This window comes from Anser brachyrhynchus (genome assembly GCF_964034855.1).
Source record: "Anser brachyrhynchus genome assembly, chromosome: 10".
Classification (NCBI taxonomy): Eukaryota; Metazoa; Chordata; class Aves; order Anseriformes; family Anatidae; genus Anser; species Anser brachyrhynchus.
In genome coordinates, this window is record NC_137705.1 from 671,311 (window position 1) to 691,657 (window position 20,347).

Genomic DNA, 20,347 nt, shown 5'->3' on the forward strand with positions numbered 1-20,347 from the left:
ATAAGGCGAACGTGAAGCTTCTTTTAACCAGAAAGAAACGAACGCAGTTTCCTGGAAGCTGGATCTGCCAAAGCAGCGTGATGCCGCTTTGTCTGTAGGAACAGTGACAATCACAGGTGGCTTTTACAAAATAAATCACTTTTTGCCCCAGATCTGTTCCCACCAACTTTTCTTTGGCGTAGAGCACTCCTGTCTGGCTTCCTGTGTGCCTGCAGATGGCCTCGGCTCGCATGCTGTTAGGCGCAGAGCCCGTGGCCTGCAGGGGAGTGGGAAGCGAGGTGGCTGCAGGCAACTGCTCTGGAGCTTCCTCGGCTCTGGGTGTTTCTCCAGATCGCCGTGCTGACCGCAGCTCTGGTCTCTCAGGGTGCCTGGTCTAGTTCCTGCAGGCTGGAGGGGAGGGGATAGGAAGAGGAGGCTGCGTGGCTGGCAGGGCTTTCTCTGCACGTGGCGTTCCCTGTTACGGTGCCGCTGCCTGGGAGCTGGAAGGTCGCACGGGCAGACCTTCGGCTTGCGTCGCTTCGCAGAAAGCTGCTGCGTGCTGCCCCAGTGCAGAGGCGTCGGCGTCTCGGTCAGGGAAGGCACGGACGTCTGCCTGCGCCCTGCTGACCAGCGGTTGCTCGTGGGTGTGCGGAACCTGTTTGTACAGGGATGGAGGAGCAAACATCTCATGAAAATGGTAGCAGCGCCTGCCCCTGCCGTGCGCTCAGGAGGCGCCGGGCCCGCAGGGGTTATGCCAGGTCGCCGTTTCGGGAGTGCAGTGCGACAGACAGAACGACACCCGTGGAAGGTGCCGGAAAGCCATTTTATGCCGACTTTTACCCATGCTCCACTTGGACCTCTCAAAGGTGATGCAGGCAGCGGGAGTTCGTGTAGCCGCTGGTACGACCGTCTGACTGCTGTGGTAGCTGTTAACAGAAAAAGCCTAACGATGGACAGTGAAACTCTGAACAGCAGGCCCTGCTATGCACGCGTGTACGCTGATGTCTGCGTGCATCCGTCAGCAGGGCTGCTGCTCCAGGAAGTGTGGCTGGTGGAAAAGAGCTGAGCTGGTTTATTTACCGGCTGGTTTGTCTGCGGAGGCGTTAGCTGTGCAGGCGAGTCTCATTAGAAACAAACCCGGTAGGTAACTGTGGAGAGCAGGGCGGAAAACGAGCCGTGAGCAGCAGCTGGAGAACCGCAGCCGCGTTGCTTCTGCGGGGAAGCCGTGTCCCAGGGCACGGCGGTGGCGCGGAGGCTTGCGGCACCACGCGGGAGGCACGCTCCTCGTGGCTGCGGCCTCGTCTGGGGACACGCTGCCCCCGGCCTCCCTGCGCCCCGCGGGGCCTGGAGGGCAGAGAGTTTCTTCTGAGGAGGAAACTACTCGATTTAAGATCTAATTTCACACGTTTTCACTTCCTTTTTCAGCAGTAACAAGCGAGGAGGTTACCTCAGAGCCCAGCACAAGGTGCCCCAAGAGCCCCCCGTGGGCAAGAAGGCACAAACCGGCTGCGTGATGTGATGGAGCCGCCCTCCGTCGGAGGTGCGCCTGCCAGCAGCCTGTCTCCTGCCGCACCTGCCTAAACTGGGGATTAAAGAAATGCATGAAAAAAGTTGAACGAAAGACAGCCAATGCTATAGGAGCTGGTTTTGGACTTGAGCAGTGTTTTTCTTCCCTATTTTGAAATTATTTTTTAAAATCTGAAACTTCTAGCTTTAGATTAAAGGCTTGTCTCTTTGTGTTGCTAAGAGCCAAATATCTTGGCTGCTTCTAGACAGGATTGCTAAGAGCAGCACGTGTGAGGAGGGAGGCATGTTTACTTGCCTGGAGCCATTTGCTCTGCTCCTTCCCTGAGTCTCTCAAGCGCCTTCAGCACCAGGGCTGCTCCCGGCCGGCTCTGGGGCGCTGCAGGAGGAGGTGCAGCTGGCAGGGGTTTGGTGCAGGTGCTCCCGTCTGTGTAGCTCCAGTGGCCCCACTGGCATTTTAATTCTGAACCAGGCCTAGTGATGTGTTGGATCGTGCATGCAAGGGCTCTGCCGGGGGGAACGGTGCATATGGTTGACAAACAGGATGGCAAAGCGCTAGAAAGTATGTAAGAGGCGATTCTGTGTGGAAGAGGGTTGGGTGTTTAGTGAAAGAAAAACATGCGCAATCTGGAGGAGAAAATGAAAGAAGCTTGGAGTCAAGTAGCCCTTGCAGTGTGTTCCATATTTGTAGAAGAACTGGATTCTCCTTTGAGTCCAACTTGCCATATTATATTTGCAATAAACTATTGGGTCTAATCCCAGTGGTGAGGAAAATAATGGTTTTTGTTGCCAAGCATATTTTCTCACTTGTCTCGAATCAGTGGGGTGAAACATATGTTACGGGAATGACTCTCCTAGACTGTCCATTTTGAAGATCAGCTGAAGACATTGTTCTCCTGGACAGAGAGTTCAGCATCTTCTCAAGCACTAAATTTCCTTCAAAATCACCTATGTTCTTTGTGTTTATTGTTCAGGGCGGTAAATGCCGCAGCTCTCGGAGATCTCTGAGCCTTAGAGGCGATTCTCTTTTTACAGTGTTTAAAAATAATATTGTAGGTATCTCTTTTTCTAATGCATTTCTGAGCTTTTTTGCAAGCGACCTGGCTGTCTCAGCTCTGGGCTGCGGAGGACGGTGTGGTGCAGGCCAGAAGAGGCCCGGTGCTGCCGCTGCTCTGCTCCTGCCCAGGGACGGGGCCAGCAGCCAGGCCCAGGCCTGCTCCTGAAAACCCATCGGCGCTGAGTGCCGTCAGCTTGGTCCTGCCGCCGGAGGAGGAGGAGGTGCCTGGCAGCCTTCATCGCACCCCGTTGCTAGAGAAACCCCGCTTTTGTCCTCTGGCATCTGAGCAGCTGCCTGATGCCGAGCCTGGTGCTGGCGGGGCCCTGCCGCGGGGGCCTGCTGACAATGGGACCTCCTGGGGAAGGAGCGTGCTCGGCCTCCCTGCTGGCGAGGCTGACTCTGCTGGGAGGCCCCGCGGGGCGAGACAGAATCACAGAATTGTAGGGCTTGGAAGGGACCTCAAGGGATCGTCGGGTCCAACCCCCAAAGGACGGGCAGGTCGCTTCGGCTGCAGCATCGCTGCATGGCGGGGACCGGGCCGCTGGCCTCAGGCTTCCCTCCCGGCTTGTGCTGAACTGTTGTGGCCTCTCAGTTTCAGTTCAGGCAATCGACCCTCATGAGGTTTAACTTTCAGGCTTCTTCCACTGTAATTTTTTTACCTGCTTTTCCCTGTGTATGATTGGTTTTGCTTAATAAGTCTGTCCAAAACTTGTGATATGTTGCTCATTTGTGGACTTTGTAACAGGTCTGTTTTATTTCAGATAAATTCTGAATTACTACCTTAGTCAAATTCCTCATTAGAAACTTTGCGTAGATAAACTTTGTGAGAAATGCCTTCTTATCGCATTTCTGGGCCAGTGAGCGGTCTCTAGAACAGACAGAACTATTCAGGTATGATAACTCCTGCAGAACATAAAGCGTTTCTGGAAGGTGAGGTGACCTGCCAGCACATGCTGGTAGCAGTTCACATCTGGGGGGATTATTGCTTTTTTTTTTTTCAATTCACTTTTCTGCAGATGAAAGTTGCTCAGCCGCTGTGGAGGAGGGAGCTGTGTTTCTCTGCTTGGTGAGTCCATCACCAAGGTTGCCTTGGTTGGAATTTCCCTCGTTCTGCCCTTTGCAAATGCTCTAAGCCTTACTCAGGGGTGTTTCCTTCTGTGTTTCTTATTACCTCATCTCCCCGTGAGACCATTTTTTTTAACCCTGGATTCCTAAAGAAGCCAAGCACAGGCTGTTTCTCTGCATTCATGTGCAACGCCCACCAGTAGCCTTGGTGGCCAAAACCAGGGTTCTTGTATCTGTCTTATGTATGGGATATTCATGAGAAGATATGGCTGGGGAGGAACAAAATGTCTCAACTTCCTCCACAAACCAGCACCAGGAATATCTCCCCCATGAGCTCACTCCTTACTAGACAACAGAGAGCTCATATGGGTCAGAACAATCTCGAGTGCCCCTGCCAGGGACAGCTCCAGGGGGCACCGTCTGGAGGGGCTGGTCCTGCTCCAGTGCCCGTGCTGCTCCCTTTGGGCAGCAGGCTCTGTCGGGATCTGGCTGAATTTGTCGCACTGGGGTAAATGCATAGATCGTTGTAAAGGTGCGTTGTCAGGTTGCGAGCTTCGTGTTGAAGGTACAGCAACAGAAAGCGCTGCTATTCGTGTTATCTGGTTGTTTGCCCTAAGGTGAGATGAGGAAAAGTGCAATTACCAACAGTAATTCTGCTGTTTAGCTTACAGTTGTTTCACTCAAACTTATTTCATTTTTTTTGTCCAAGATTTTATAGTTTATGAAGAAACTAATTTTTAGAGTAGATGTCCATGGAAAAGTAGGGTGCTGATCAGCTTACAACCATAGCATCATTTAGGTCGGAAAAGACCCATAACATCATCAAGTCCACCCTGGATTTTGTGGATGTGTGTTTGTTTCCATTGTGGTTGATGTCAATTAAGGAGCCTGGCCTTTATCAGCATTTGAGGTAAGAAGCATTGGAGCCAGGGGTTACTGGAAGAGGGAGAGACTTGCAGAATAACTTCTGGAGAACGTGGTTGTCTCATTTACTGCATTTGCTAGGATGAAATCCTAGCTGCATTGAAGTTTGTGGGAGTTTTGCCACAGTTTCAGCCATGGCCAGGATTTCAACATCATGTTTATGAATTTCTGAAACTCAGAGTTCTCTTGCCCAGGAGAATATATGAAATATATGAGAACACAGTAAGTGAATAATAACAGATACCACTGGTAAAAGTTGCATTAGACTAGCAGCACTCGTCTGGGGGTTTCATTGTTAGATTAAAAAAAAATAAAAAGGAAAATAACCTTCAGTAAACTGAGGGTGGAACCGGTGGAAGTAGCAACACGTTAATAATGAACTGGAACTGAGCGTACTGTGTTCATCTTGACCTCTCCACACAAGCATGTTACTTCTAATTTGAATGCTCAAATTGGCCACAGTTAGTCACAAAGAATTTTGTTCTTTGTAAAGCACTGCATCATCTGTGTTGTCAGAGGTATGTTATTTGAATGCGTGTAATCATACTCTGGCTCTGTAAATCCTGCCAATATTGTCCTCACTGGGGAAGGGATGAGATGAGCAGTCTAGGATAGGAAAAAATGAGATTTAACCTGATCTACTGGCCAGCATGTCAGCATCAACCCAAGCAGCACTGTTCTGAAGCCTTGAAAAAGCTAGAGAAAGTGCCTTTTTTCATTGGCACGCCCGTGAATACCAGTTTCCAGCCCAAATGCAGAGCTCCCTCAAGATGGGAGGGTTGGGCTTACTGTGACGTAGTCGCGCTGGCTCCAGGATTTCTGAAGGCCCGTGTCAGAAGTCAAACACCAGTACCTCAGATTCAGTTTGTTGCATTGCTGGTGCGAGCTGCCCTCACCGAGGGCCGCCGCAGTAAGAGTGGGGCTCAGCCATCGTCGTGCTGCTGGCCCCGTGCGCCGTGGGGACAGGGAGCAGCCACAGCCACCGGGGCCGGGCAGAGCATCGCTGTCTGCAGCTGGCGTGGAGAGAGCCACCGTGCCTGGGGCCGCTGGTAGCCAGAGAGAGCGCTCTTGAGACGGGCTGTGTCAGGAAAACAATGACAAAAACACTTTTCCCCAGAGATCTTTCTCCCACTTTGTGCAACGGACCTTGCTGTTGACATTGGTTGAGCTCTGCCTCTGCGCGCTGGCATTGCGGAGGCTGATGTCTGGCAGAAGATGTCTGAGCAGCTGTAAGTCCTCGTGTGGCAGCGTGGGAGCAGCGCCTAATGTTACAAAGGCCATATCAGAAAGGATTGCTTCCTCTGTGTAGCTCTTTGCAGTTGTCTGTATTAGCACAGTGTTCTGTTGCAAGCCATGCACAAGATTTCAGCCGGGTTCAGTTTTGTAACTGGGTTGTAATAATCGCAATGTCAAAATACAGCTCCCCCGAGCCCCCGGCCTCCTTCCATCCGCGTGTAGGCCTGCCGAGGACGTGCTGCCCAGACATCCAACCCAGCCACTGGCCACGAGCAGCTTCACATCCCCACCGCGGTGTCATCGGCTGCCATCCTCAGAACAGCGACATCGCCTCCCACGCCTCCTGCTGCCTGACCTAGGACACTAAGATTTTTTGATTTCTAACCTGACTTTCTTCATGGCCAGTCTGTTCATCTCATGCTAGTACTCTGATTTAAATCACCGCTTTCTTGGGGCTGTTTCTACTCCCCTTGCTATATTTGTACCCTACAACTGTATACCCACTCAGCTGTCAGTTTTCTGAAAGGTTTTGAATAACTCCAAGTTTTTGGGTTGTAGATTTTTTTTGGGTTGCAATTTTTACTGTTGCCATTCATTTATAAACCCACCGAAGCTTAGATGTCCGAGGTTTTTCTTGTAATAAGATTTTCTGGTAATCTTGGATTGACCGTGCGATCTGTCATCCGGGCTCTGCAAGGGCCATAGTCCCCTGCCTGGGGAGATTCAAAAGTCTTGGAGGCTGAGGTTTTGCCAGGCTAAAACTGGGCGTGAAGACACCAGTGCTCCATGCTGCCTGGTGGGGTGTCCTGTCCTGCCCCGTCCCGTCCCTTCCCGCTGGCTGCCCCTTGCGCCCGCAGCAGCCTGTCCTCGGGGAGGGCTGCGGGGCTGCCCTGCGTGCCCTCTGAAAACCCCGTCCCTGCTGGCATCTCCCGTGGCCGCGTGCGTGGCCTAGCAGTAACGAGCAGTCAGCGGGTGCGGAGTGGGGTAAGTAATTTGAAAATAGTTACCAAAGCCAAATCACCAGGACTTCTGAGTACAGATGTTCCGTGTCTCGGCTGGATTAGCAGTCCTGCCGTTCGTCTTAAGCATTGTTGCTGTGCCTTCGTTTGCCAAGGAATTTTGTTTTCTCCGATATCCCTGCCATTATATTTCAGAAGAGCTGAGGAAATAATTTGTCTTGCTTTTTCTGCCTCTGATTCTGCGTTTTAAATAGCAGGACTGCTCACACTGCAAACTACTTTCTTATGAGCAGAACCAAACAAACTGGGGAGAAGAAGCAGCAAACGTGGAAAGCCGGTTGTTCAGCAGAGTTCAGGGGAACTCGGGGGGCTTTCTAGCACATTGTTGGTAGAACAGCTCATTTTGGCCTTCTTATTTGGCACTGTTTGTGATTTCATATATTATGTATCAAATTGTGGGATTATTTCAGACAAACTAGTGTGGAAATGTGACCAGCCACACAACTTTCTTAATGCTTTGCTTTCTGCTTTTTGGCAAACGCTTTTAGCTCTTCCTAAAGCAAAAGTTCCTGTAAATTTCATGTTCAAAAACACAAATTGTGAGGCAGCTATATTCCTGGTGGAGACTTGTGGTGTTTGTGTTTACGTCCTAATGGTGCTGGATAAAAGCCAGAGTTGGAGAGTTTTTGTAGTGAGGTTTGGTCGTCATGGCAAGGAGCCTTTTTTCATTCTAGCAGTGAAAGCCATAAGCGTGGGGTGTAAAATTAAATAAATAAATGTGTTTTTTTGGAACCAAGACAGGGTCCAAGCCAAGCTTAGGCTGTGTCTTTGAGAAACGTTTAGCAATGCTTAGAAGGCCAGCCCGGGTACTGGCAGGAGGGGTGCTGTCGCGGCGAGCTGCGGGGTGGAGGGGACGGTCCCTGAGTGGCGGTGGGCACCCGACGGGCTTCCAGCAGCTCGGCTCCTGCTTTGTGGCCTTCGCTGTGCCTCCAGAGAACGTGAGCTGTCCTGTTCCCAGTTGCCTGTGCTTTGGGCTTGTCTCGCTCAGATCTCTTCTAAGAAACATTTCTTCCATGAGACAAGTCAGCCGAGTGCCTGAAGAGGGCTGCCTGCTGCCCAGTGACAGGAACGCAGTTAGCCGCCTCTTCCCGGGGGCGTCCCCATCTCCCTAGCCCTGTCCCCCAGAGTTCAAGGCTTCGGGGTCAGGCACCGAAGAGACATTTGTCTGATGCTGAAAATACAGTTGGCCCTCGGTTGAAAATTGCAATTAAAGGGCTATTAATCCCCCCGTGGCAGACGGGACTGATGCAGCTTGCGGTATTGGTCAGAAAACGCTTGCGAGCAGCGCTGGGGGAGCCGGGGCGGTTTGAGGCCTGCACGCTCAGCTGGCGCCCGTCACGGCGCACCCGGGGCGCTGGGTTTTGCCTTTGCTGAGGATTTCGTCCTCCTGCCCGGCTCCTGGCCCCGAGGGAGGCCGCAGGGCATCGGGCGCCATCGGCGAGGCTGGGCCCCAGCTCCACCTCGAGGCAGGAGGAAACGGGTGTCCTCCGAGTGCGCTGTGTTCCCTAGGCAGCAGGCATGAAGGGTGGAAAAAGGCTTTTCTGCCGGCCTGGATTTTTCATTATTATCTGAAAAGGCTACTTAAAAGCAAGTGCATTTTAATTGAAACGAGGGTGCCTCACACATGCAGCAGAAAAGTAACTATGGAAGCCGGGGAGCAACAATGAAGGCTCTGTCAGGTGCTGTGCTCGTGAGCGACTGACTCACGGAGACCTCTGGAGCTCTGAAGAATGTCGTTTTCTGTGTTTTTGCTGCTGTCTTCTGCATTAACGATGCCAGTAACCCTTAATTTTGTTTTCTACTGCAAACCTTTTCCGTTTAAAATGCACCACAAGTCCTAAGGGTCAGTGGCCGTCTCCACCTGTCTGTGTGACAGCTCAGAGCTGAGTGGCTGCGGGGTCACAGTTGATGGGCTCTCTGGGTCTGGAGGGGCCGCTCTCTGCCACTGTGTCCTGAGATGGCGCTGGCCTGGGTGAACTTGTGCAGGGGAGCTTGAAAATGTCACAGCAGTGCCTTACAGGAGTGGGGAAACAGCGAAAACTCTGCTGAAGACAGTCGAAATGTGCCTCTCTGATGCCCGGATGACCAAGAGCACCCTCGCTGCAGCCTCGCTGAGGTGCTGCTTGTCGCTGGCATCTGAACTGCCGTGAATGACTGCTGCCAGAGACGAGGAGACATTGTCGTGTCAGACACAAAGATCAAATGGGCAGCAGAAGCTCAGATCTGGGAAAAAAATAGGGAGAGGCAGGGAACTGAAAAGATTGGAGAAGCGTTATTGATATTCTTTGTATTTCTGTGCATTGCCGTAATTGTTAAGAGCTGTTCTAGAAACCACCTCAGGCTGTAATCCTCTATGACGAGAGAGCTAGAGACCAAATTTGTGTTTAAAAAAAAAAAAATCTATATCAAACTTGCTCAGCAAAGCAGAGAGCTGTAAAGCAAGTCCTGTGTTGGCACCAGCAGGGGTGGGAATGTAAAATCCATATGGGATGTAATGAAATTTTCACTGACCTTGTGTGGGAAGGAAACTCTTGTCAGCAGGGAAATGTGAAGGTTTTAAAAACGTTTTGTTACGAAACTGGTACCTTAGTATCCTGGAGGAATGTAGCAGAGATTTTTAGGAGGCTTAATCCACAGGCAGTTACCCTTTGCCTCCCGAGCTCCGGTGAATGCCACCGCTCGCTGCCCAGGGCTTGGCTGCGGACGGGTGCGCGAGGAGCAGCGATGTGTAACCAGGCGTGCTTAGCCAGGGAAGCCATTTCCGAGGAGCTCTGCGGATGACAGCACCAGCTTGCCATCTCGCATCCTGTCCCTGCTCGGCTGGAAAGCTGGGGGCTGTAGGAAGCCACGGCTGCGTAGGTGGCCGTGAGGTGTCACAGCTCAGAGCAGGCTTTCTGATGACAGCAAAGCTGCAGTGCTGTGTACGTGAGACCTTTCTGTAAAGCCTGGGCTGGTTTTCAGCAGCAATTGCAGTCCCAGCTACCAAGGACAGGACCAGCCTCCAGGTGTGACGACTGACTTCTGTGTTGCGGAGCCCAGCTTCCCCAGGCGTCGCGGTCCATCTCTGTAGCAAAACCAGGGTTAATATTGCCCCGCGGCGTTAAAGCGCCCTTGCCCCCCACGTAGCAGAAGCAGCAGTGACGCGCTCCGGGTGCCCCTGTGCTGCTCCTGCAGAGGAGCCCTGCAGCACCACAAGTCGCGCGTGGGCCAGGCCGCGGGGCAAATCCCAAAGAGGTCGGCGTGTCCTCAGCACTGGCTCTGTGTGGGAGCCCAAGGGGATCCCACGGCAGGTGACTGATTAAATTTGGAGTTACCTTTCTGTTTTCAGCACACTCATTATTTCCAAGGAGCTTTTGCTTTTAGGTGACCTTCATGCAGCCTGCAGCCTCCGGTCCCGTTCGTGCCATTGCTAAATGAACCAGTAATGAGGTTGCTGCAGGTGTCCTTGTTCCTGCAGCTCTCTGAGCTCACCTGCCAGGCTCTGAGTGGCTCGGTGTTTGGTATGTGAAGGGATGCTGAAAAAGAACGCATTCTTACCACAGCAGTTTTAACCTCCTCCACATGGGATCCTTGCAAATCTAAAGAGCTTGGAATTGTCCATAAATTGTTTATGATTTCAGTCAGTGCTCTGCACGGTTATTACGTAAAACTTTGTCAATTCAGCATCCAGCATGGAACAAGGATTGCTGATGTGCCACTGCAGCCACCAGCTCCGCAGGGCAGGGGGTGAGGAGGAGTGCCTTTATAGCACCGGCTTTCTGCAGTTTGTTGTCAGCTCCTCTGGAGGTGTTCAGGTGAAAACCAACAGTGTGTTGGTTTGTAAGTGAAGAATTCAGAATTTCGGGTAGTAATAGATAAATTGAAGCATCGTTGTCTAGTTTCAAAAAGGTAGTTGAACAGCTCTGAGGGTCTGTGTACTTATGCAGCTGTTTATTTTGACAAAGAACAAGTTTTTAATATGAGACTGGTGAATGAAATTCTTCAGCTCTCACTTGGAAAAAAAATCTGTTGACTTTATTAAGCCTTGAATTAAGTCTGAGGCACGTGAGGGAGCCTGCTCTAGCAATGCCTGTGAGATTTCTTCTAAGACAAGACAGACAATCCTCCCGTGAGTGTTTGTTGCTTATGCTGTATTTTCTTTTCCTCTTGTGTGCATTCAGAAATCCGCACTCAGCTGGTGGAGCAGTTCAAATGCCTGGAGCAGCAGTCGGAGTCGCGCCTGCAGCTGCTGCAGGACCTGCAGGAGTTCTTCCGCAGGAAGGCTGAGATAGAGCTGGAGTACTCCAGGAGCCTGGAGAAGCTGGCTGAGCGGTTCTCCTCCAAGATACGCAGCTCCAGAGAGCACCAGTTCAAGTAAGGAGGCGCTTGCAGGAGCAGGGGGGTGCAAAAGGATGGGCCAGGAACTGGTTCAAGCGCTAGGTTTGATAGCTTTTCCAAGACTTTTGCTGCAGCAATACTGACCTGTGCTGCTTGAGTTGGACTTGCTAGGTACTTCTTTGAGCAGTAGAATAAAAAATATGAATTAGGGGCTTGGAAGGAGTCAGGGCCCTTGTATTTTTTTTTTAAAGGCTTGAATTCGGTCACTGATTTGATTGTGTGAATAATGGTAGGGCCATTTCATAAACCCTGGTTTCTGCGCGCAGTCCAATCTTTCAGTGTCAGGACACTTCACACTGCACATAGATCTGCTTACAGGCTCAGACTTGGAAGCAGCTTCTGGAAATCTAATTTATTACAGTTTTTTTTGAAAATGAAATATGTATGCTTTCCATGTAAATATTTTAAAACAAAGCTTTGAAATAGGACATTTGAGTTGGATCTGGAATAGCGTGAAACTCAAACTGATGATGAAAATTATAAAATCCACGAATGTGTGAACGTGTGCAAGTTTTCAAAAGCAGCCTCTCTTCAGTGTAACCACACTTTAAAACTTGGCTAAAACGAGAGATCCAAAAAAAGGAAACTCGAGGCAGGATCTGAGCCTGGAGGTGAGCGGGTTTTGCAGTGAGGATCTGGAGTCTGTGCTGCTGGTGGCTGGGGCTCCCAGGCTCCCGGCCACGCCGCGGTCCTCTCGGAGGAGCTGCTCCCTGCTCTCCTGCTCCCCCACGGGTGTGCCCCCCGGGGCCTGTCGGGCACGGCAGGCTGGGGTTGCAGGACGAGGCTCCGTGAACACACGTGCAGTTTAGCAGCCGCCAAGCTCTTTGTCGGAGCAGCTGGCCGCCTTCCTCGCGAGGACCAGCCCTCCCTGGCTCTTCTGCGGGCACGGGGCTCCTGCTGGCAGTGTGAGCGGTGCCCCCGTGCCCTGGCCGGTGGGGTCTGGGTGCCAGCACCACACAGCAGCGCCTGCAGCACGGAGGCTGGTGCTCCCTGTGGCTGGTTCCCCTGCAGCGCTTTGAAATTCCCCGCCTTTGTCTCCTCACCGACAGCTGCATCCGTAAAGTATTCTTTCAACAGGGAGTGTGTCCTTTGCTGAAGATGAAACTGGTGTAATTCAACCCATTGGCCAACAACTACAGCCACTTTCCTAGAAAACAGATTTTTGCCTGTTGGATGCACTTAGCTTGCTAGCCCCTGGCACTTTGCGATCTCTCTAACCTCCTGTGATTATTTTTTCCCATTTCAGCCACAACAGCAGCAATTTCTGCTGTTACATTACTGAATCCTATTTATTCCATATTACTAAATCCCATTTAATCTGTTTACTCGGTCTCTCTAGTGAGCAAGGATTTACTGTTGTCTTATGCATAAGTATGCTCAAAACGAATTGCCGTTCAGGTTCTGTCTGTCCTTTTTGCAGCTGACTGCTGCTTGCCAGCTGTGTGCTGCTGTCTGGTACGTCAGGGATAATCCTGGGGAAGGAGCTGTTGGTTTTGGGCTCACAAAGTTGTTCTGCTTCGAAAGATGGGCACCTGCGAAGGCCACCTGTGTGTGTGCCTCCTGTCAGGTGAGAGCTGTATCAGGGCACTTCTGAGAGAGCTGGGGGCGTTGCTTATTTTAGGTAAGATGCTAGAAAGGTGCTCTGTACCGTGCAGCATCTGCAGGTGACAGCGATTCTCCACTTCTGTAAAACACGCAGGCCCCAGGGCCCAGTGCTTTGCAGTGGTATTGGTGGCGTTAATAGGGTCAGCTGGATTTGGGCACGCTTCTGCCCAGTCCTCGGATGCCTCGCTCCGTTTCAAGAGAGGGACACCAACATTTTCTTTCCAAACCTCTTCGTACCTACCTGTTAGTAGGTTCGTCTGCACTGTGGTCATCGCAGAGGAAGGCACTGCCCTGCCGCGGCACGCGCCCGCTTGTCTCGGAGCAGAGCCCGAGCACAGCACACCCCGTAGGAACACGTTGGTGTGACCGAGGGAAGCAGTGTAGGTGAAGTGTTGGCAATGACTCGTTTCAGCTGCCTTGTTTGGTGGGTCTCAGCGTGTCCCTGTCGCACAGGGGTGTTCTGCTTTGGTTGTATCATTTTTGGAAATTTTGATTTGCTTTAATACTAAATAAAATGCGTGGGAAAGCAGCGCAGGCTTGTTTTAGTGTTGTTGAAATGGAATGTGTCAAGATTAGTTGTTCTCCTTATGTGTGAAATACTCACGAAATTTCCCTCAGAGGAGAGTTTTTCTGACCACCTCTGGCTTCCAGGCAGGTCGGGGGCTCGGGTGCCCCTCGGATGCTCTCTCCCGGCAGAGCCAGGCGTGGACGTGCTCGCTCTCATGGCGCTCTGGCTCCGGGGCGCTTCTGGGTTTCCCAACCCGACGTGCTGCAGTTCATGGAAGCCTTTGTTGTCTGCAGCGTGGGCTGGATTAACGCGTCGGTAAATATTCAGCATACATGAATATTTTCATGTTGTGCACAGACACTTCATGTTAGCATTGGATATAAAACATTTTCTCCAGCACTGTTGAGCGGACTAAATGCGATGTAACAGATTGCGTGGCAAATGGGCTCTGTTCTGAACGGAAAGTGACAGCTGTATTAATAGCACGAAGCGGAAAGAAGCAGCAAAACTCCCCTCGCTGGCAAAGCGCTGAAGGGATTACTCTCTCCCCCTGACTTCACTGGTTTATCTTAGGGAAGAGGAAGGTTTCCCATCTCATCCAGACCAACGGATGGTGAGGAAAGGCGCGCTTCTGAATTACCAACTGGCTCTGCCAGGCTTTGGTTGCCTTCCAAGAGCCCTCCCTCTCCTAGTGGCCACTAAATGGCTTGCTGCTCTGCCCCGGCTGCTGCGAGCGGGCCCCTGCCAGAGGCACGCCCGGGGCCAGGCTCCGCAGCGGGTGCTGCTCGGGGCCGCGGAGCTGCGCGGCCGCACGCGTGTTCTCCCTGGGCACCGAGCTCCGGGGCTGTCGGCCGTGCAGGGCAGCTCCACGGGCTGACACAGAGAGCGCGTCCCAGGCCATTTCTGCTGGACCCGTACCAAAACTGGGAGCGGTTCCAGGCACACCCGCCTCAGCGGCCGAGTTACAAGGTGGGTGCATTGCTGCAGGTCGGAGTTCACCTAGTCAGATGCAGCAGTGATCGAGACGTGAGGGTAAGCAGGTATTGCCCTTCAGCAAGGGCCAGCGAGAGTCACGGCGCTGGGGCAGGGGTGGGTTGGCTGGAGCCAGTTACGGGGTTCAGCTGATAGGCTGCAAGTCGTTATGCCAGGGTAATTAATTCACCTCCGGCTGGTGCCATATCAGTATTGTGGCTGGGACAAGTCCAGCGTTCAAAATAAAACTTGTCAAAGTATTACAGATAAACGGGTGGCTGTAGTCTTACTTGTCTGAGATTCCAAAGGTTGGGGAGATTGTGGAACTGCTCTAAGACTTTGCTTTCTCCCAAACAGTTAGGGCAAGATCTAGCCAGCTGGTTTAGTGACAATGATCGCATTGTCTTGTGTGTTTAACTTCAAGGCTGTTTACTTCTGGGATAACGCACAGCTTGCTGTATGCGTTCAGTTAGTCAGGATGCAACGTACTGCCTGATGTATTACCAGACCTTTCCCCTTCCGCTCGCAGTGTAAGCCTGCAGTTCAAGTTGCCTCATTCACGAGTTGTTGTTACTAACCAAGTGAAGCGTGAAGCTCAGGAAGGGTTCACACATCGCTGTTGTGCCTCCCCGGCACACAGATGCTGCTGGCTGCGTGCACGTACCGGGAGAGGGAGGAGACCCGAACGCAGGATCCGTGTGGTTGGGTGCCCCGGCGCTGGCCGCCCCTCTGCCCTGCGCGGCTGCCGGTGGCAGGGTGCTGGGGTGGCTGCCTGGGGCGCTGCCTGCAAGGGGCGGCGTCGGCTCCAGCCCCGCGCTCTGGTCCAGGACCGGCGGCGTTCTCGCAGCAGGGTGCCACGTCCTGGCTCCCAGCCCGGCAGGAGTGGGTGACCGGTGCGTGTGTGATTTGGGGCTGACTCGCACGTTTTTCAGGTCCCCAGACCTGTTGCCCAAAGCACCCGCACCGTGTTGCTGTAACGTTGCCGGTCAGCCTTTTGCAGCCCGCGCCTTTTTAAAGCACGGTTCTGGAGCTGCGGAACAGAAAGCTCAGCAGGTGAGCGGGATCCCCTTTGCTGAGGTAGGGCAGATTGCATACAAAGATGCACATATTCCTTCCGTTGAGCGGGGTGAAGTGCAGGGCTGTGCCCAGGGTGAGCATCAGAGCATCCATCTCCTCTGCACAAAAGCCTCTGTCCTGCCCTGGAAGCCGAGGGAGGCTCGTAGGTAAGGATGAAGCCGTGGGAGGGGGAAGCCTAGGGCAGCAGGTGTGCGTTCCTTGGCTTGATCGAAACCCTTGCGTGTTGTACTGAGAGTGGGGCAGTGCCTGCACGCCTCCCTGGGGCCCTGTGTCCCGCCTGAGCTGGGGAGGCTGCTCGGGAGCTTTGGTCCTGCAGTACTGCGAGGTGGGTGCTGGCAGAGAGCTGGTGCCTGCGAGGCGAGGCCCTGAGTTGGGCTTTGTGGGTGGGAGCCGCGCCGTGCAGCCTGCGCCGCAGGGAGCCGAGGGGCTGGCAGCCAGGGCGCAGGGGCTCGGGTGGAGACGCAGGGCTGCGCCTTGCAGCCAGTGTCGCCTCCGCTTTGCCGCGTGGTTTCTTTCTCTGCAGTGACGAACATGAGACTTGTGGTGCTGTTTTTTAATGAAAACTGCTTCTCTGCAACGTTTGTGTCTGGGAGATGGAGCTTGCAGAAAAACAGGATGGCCTGGGACTCGCAGTAGGACTGGTGGCTGGCAGCACGGTGTGGGATATCACGCAGCAGTGTGGTGGTGGTGGGGATGGGTCATTTCTGATCTGAGCAAATCTGAATAAACACAATGAGACGAGAGTCACCACTTTTTTCCGCCCGGTACATATTTACATTGTGGCTGTTACAATAAACCCCTGCACGCCGCTGAAGACCTCACACGGATACCACAAAAATACCTAGTAGTGAGCTCAGAGATCCAAACTATCGGCGTCTGATGCAGAAGAGCTGGAGGAGCGGGCAGGCATTGTGTCTGCTGCAGGGTCAAGTGCTTGGCCGTCTGCTGCAGTGGTTTCTGTGTGGGGAGACGAGAGGAGCTCACGCTTTTCTCTGGGGGCATGGTGAATTCTAGCAGCTCTGTGCTGTTGAAGAAGGCAATGTTAATATGCTGACAGCGTTCATTTGAAAATCATGTGCCTTCTTGACTTGTCTGCTTGACATTTTTGCTTCTTTTCAAATTTCCCTAGGAAAGATCAGCACCTGCTTTCCCCTGTGAACTGCTGGTACCTGGTTCTGACACAGACCCGTCGAGAGAGCAGAGATCATGCCACCCTGAACGACATCTTCATGAACAATGTCATCGTCCGGCTGTCGCAGATCAGTGAGGATGTCATCAGGCTCTTTAAAAAGGTAACCCCAGCTGTGTTGGAGAGCCCTGCACAGGGAGGATATGTCCTTATGTTTTAGGTGTTTTTTTTAAACAAAGAAGTCTTTTGTGAACTTCTACACAAGTTGGAGACTTTTTTTTGAAGATGGAAAATGAATTTACTTACTGGGCATTTGAATTTTTGAGACTGCGTTTTCCCATATTTTTGGCATGGGAGTGTTTAACGTTATAAAACGCTTGGAGAAGTCCTAGAGAAAAGCCAGACTTGAGATCAGTTGGAGAATAGCTGTTTTTGATCGTGGTCCAGCAAGGCAGTGGGGATTAGTCAACAGAGAGGGAGTCAAAGTTGCACCCAAAGCTGCAGCCAGCAGTGTTGGTGTCCGGGCACAGCCTGTCCCCTCTGCCCAGCAATGGTATAAATGGGTATAAGAAAGCCAGCGTTGTTAAAAAACAGAGAAGGGTAATGAGACTTTTTAAGAAGTGTACATCACCTCTGGTTTTCTCACTGATATAGGAATTTGAACTCTGTAACGTGAAAATGTAAAACCATAGTAAGGCAGGCCAAGTAAAATTCTCAGAGGCAACTTGCTGAAGAGATGGAGCAGGGCGAGCCCTGCGGGGTGTCTGACTCTGCACAGGAGAGGAGCTCTGAAGTCACTGGTTATCTTGAAATTTTAGCCCAGCTGGACACTAAATTTAATGTGATATTTTTGTGGCTAGTTTCCTCTAGTTTATGTATCTGACCTAGCAATTAAACTGCAAGGGCAGGTTTGGACTTCTTCTTCTGATACGGGATGTCGTCCCTTTTCCCGTCCTGGTTAGTTCTAAGCTGGTCTCAATCTCCCTCCCATTTGCATTTTACTCTGAACCCAGTTTTGAGATGTGTATTAAGACTATCCTTCCACTTCATAAGACTGTGATAGTACATATTGTTTTAAACTGTAGGACAAATCCAGTCCTCGCTTATACAAGGGCATAAAATGAAGTATTTTGACTGTGGTAAGTCAAGCTTCTCCCATGTCACGATGAAGGTATTTCATCCAGTCAGCAGGAGTATTTCTTTGTTTTTCCTCAGTCCTCTCCCTTCTTCCTCTTTTCTGATTTTAAATTTTAAGACGCAACACTTACATTGTGTGGAAGTTGTTGCTCCTTTTTCATCCCTCCCCCATCCTCTGCTAAGTGAGGTAAAGTAGCACCGACTTCATCTGCAGCCTGCAAAAGCCAGCCCCTGCTTTTAATCAAAGGGAGGCTTTGCAATTGGGTTGCGGGGATCAGTGATTTCACTTGCATTTGTCCCTTGAGGCTTAAATTGTAGCAGGACTCACATGTCCCCAGGAATAATGATCAGCTAAATCATTGAAAAGGCTTATTTTGTGTCATCGCTTGCCCTTAATGTGGGTAGGAAGGTTGACATTTTTGGCGATATGAAGGTTATTTTTTTAACCTATTGCATACTGCGCCCAAAGTGGAATCGGGCAGCACTTTGCAGCAGTGCTTGGTGAGAAACGTGTGGGAATAAGAGCATCTTGATAAAAGGCTGTTTCAGGCGTGCAGTCCAGCCCTGCAGCTGGTGTTAGATTGCTCAGAGCAGGCGTCTTTCAGTATTTTATCCAGTCTGGCTTTGAGTATAATGACTAAAGCTCATCAAGCGCTCCTCCTGGGGAGGCTGTGCCGCACGGGGCTGATAGGCAAATAAAGCACCACCAGAAGGGTTAAAGGCATCCGCGTCGTGGTTCAGCTGTTTGGTTTTGTTGCAGATTGCTTTGTGATGGTAAATTAGGGTAACGTTTTTTTCCAGAGATGTCACTCTTAATTCCTCCTATCTAGAATTTATTAATGGGTTGTGACATGCTGCGGGTGCGTGGAGGAACTGGAAGGTTTTGTGCGTTGTGCTTCCATTATGTAAATGTAAACAATCGCAGCAAAGCAGCAGCTACGGAATATCTGGGGTTTGAGGATGGGCATAATTGAGAAGCAATCGATCATCGCAGTGGTAATTTGCCAACAAAGGTGCTGAGTGCTGAGATGCTTCTCCCGTGATTTCCCCCGATCTGCTCGGTGCTGGTGTGGGCCCTTCATTAGTAAATTGGGCCTTTGTGTTTTGTTCAGCTCCACTCAAGCGTTGTGCCCTCCCAGTGACCTGCAGCGTACGGTCCCTTCCCTGCCCCTCATCCTGGCGTTCACCATTCATCGGCTGGACGCGCGTTTTGTGGTGAGCGGCCAGAAAGCCTTCTGGAACGACCCAAATCCAGGAGAGGAAGAAGTGTGAGCTCGTGGGGTTAGGTTTCCAGCGTGGGAGCTGGGGCTGGCTCAGTCAAGTGCCTACAGGCCTGACCCCGCTTCAGCTGCGCTCCGTGTGATGGTTGTGCCGGCCGCCGCTGGCCTTGCAGAAGGTGTAAGGTGATTATCGAACGCCAGAGGAGAAGGTGATGGCTTACGGTGCTCGGATCACTGGGGAATCCGTTCTTGCAGGCTGTGGCTGTGTCTGGCCAGCCGTGCAGGTCGAGTGGCTGCAGGTGCACCTCCGAGTTGCAGCGACAGTGGCTTTGCCCTGAAGGGAAGCTGCGAGCTCCTCTCAGCGTTGGAGAGAACACAGCTTCCCTTCCGAGCCGAAGGCTGCGGGTTTCTTCTGCGGAGGTTCAGCTCAGGCTGGTGACCTTGGCATCAGGGAGTTTGCCTGCTGCGTCCCTTCCATATTTTCCACTTCCTTCTTGGCTTAGTAAGTGACAACTTTGTTAGCTTTGAAAGTAAGGAGGAAGCCTTGTAGGGGAAAATGCAACCCCTCCTCTCATTGTTTGTTTCTTTTTAATATCACAGAGCATTGTGAAATAGAGGGAAAAAAAAAAAAGACTACAGCCCCTGGGGAATCAAGTTAGACTGCAAGTTGTAGAAGTCCGCGGAGGACTCAGCAAGGGCTGGTTTTTCAGGACGGCGACGAGGTTTAGGGTTTTGATGAGGTTTGGTGGGGTGGAACATGAGTGTTTTTCTGCAGCCAGAATTTGAAACTGCTCCTCCCTCAGCATTTTTACACAGAGTCAAAGAGAAATTATAAAACCAGATGTCATGTTGGTAAATCAGTGTACATCACTGAAATCAATGGACCCACTTTGTCCATGGGCACTGCAGGCAATATATACCCAGTGTTGTGGCTTTAAAGCATTTATGTTTTTAAGTTGTTAGTAGGGTGATCCTGATATGTGGAAATAGCTTTTATTATTATTATTATTTTAATGTTATTATTATTTAAATATATATATATTTAAGTTGAAAATAAAAAAAGAAACTGCTGGCCCTAAGTCACACAAACACACACAAACAAAACAAAACAAACAAAAAGAAAACCATCAAAGCTAAGTAAAGCTTAACGAAAATAGAAAAATAGGTGGGGATTGAATTCCTAGAATTGGCAGATACGGTTAAGTATAGAAGCAACAACTTTTAAAAAAGAAGTGTGCACTAGTACAAAATACGTGCAAAAGTGCCCTCATTTCACATGCACACGTACGGTATGTGCATAAATGTGTTTGTGTGTCTGTGTGTCTTTGTGTATGACAAAGAAGCACTGGGAAAAAGGAAGAAAGCCATGAAAAGTCGCTGATAAAACACGAAGGCACCACTTGATTCAGACAGCACCTGCGCTGTAAATTGCGAGGGGCAGAGGACGTGTTGGGTCGGTACCTGTCAGGATGCATTTGCACTGCTTTCTTCCTCATCCCTGCTGTTGGGGAGGTGGGA

At 51.3% G+C, this 20,347-nt stretch overlaps 1 protein-coding gene across 10 annotated transcripts in view; it reads left to right on the plus strand.

Annotated features, from left to right (window-relative positions):
* The window catches only part of SRGAP3 (SLIT-ROBO Rho GTPase activating protein 3), a 108,617-nt gene that overhangs the window by 36,885 nt on the left and 51,385 nt on the right, over nucleotides 1-20,347 (plus strand). For 8 of the 10 annotated variants that reach the window (XM_080605559.1, XM_080605561.1, XM_080605558.1 and 5 more), the window contains 2 exons: nucleotides 10,965-11,157; nucleotides 16,473-16,635. In XM_080605559.1, the coding sequence (XP_080461685.1) occupies nucleotides 10,965-11,157; nucleotides 16,473-16,635 (356 nt within the window). Of the gene's footprint in view, nucleotides 1-1,404; nucleotides 1,520-10,964; nucleotides 11,158-16,472; nucleotides 16,636-20,347 lie in introns of all 10 variants that reach the window. The other 2 variants (XM_080605560.1, XM_080605564.1) reach the window with 2 other exon arrangements.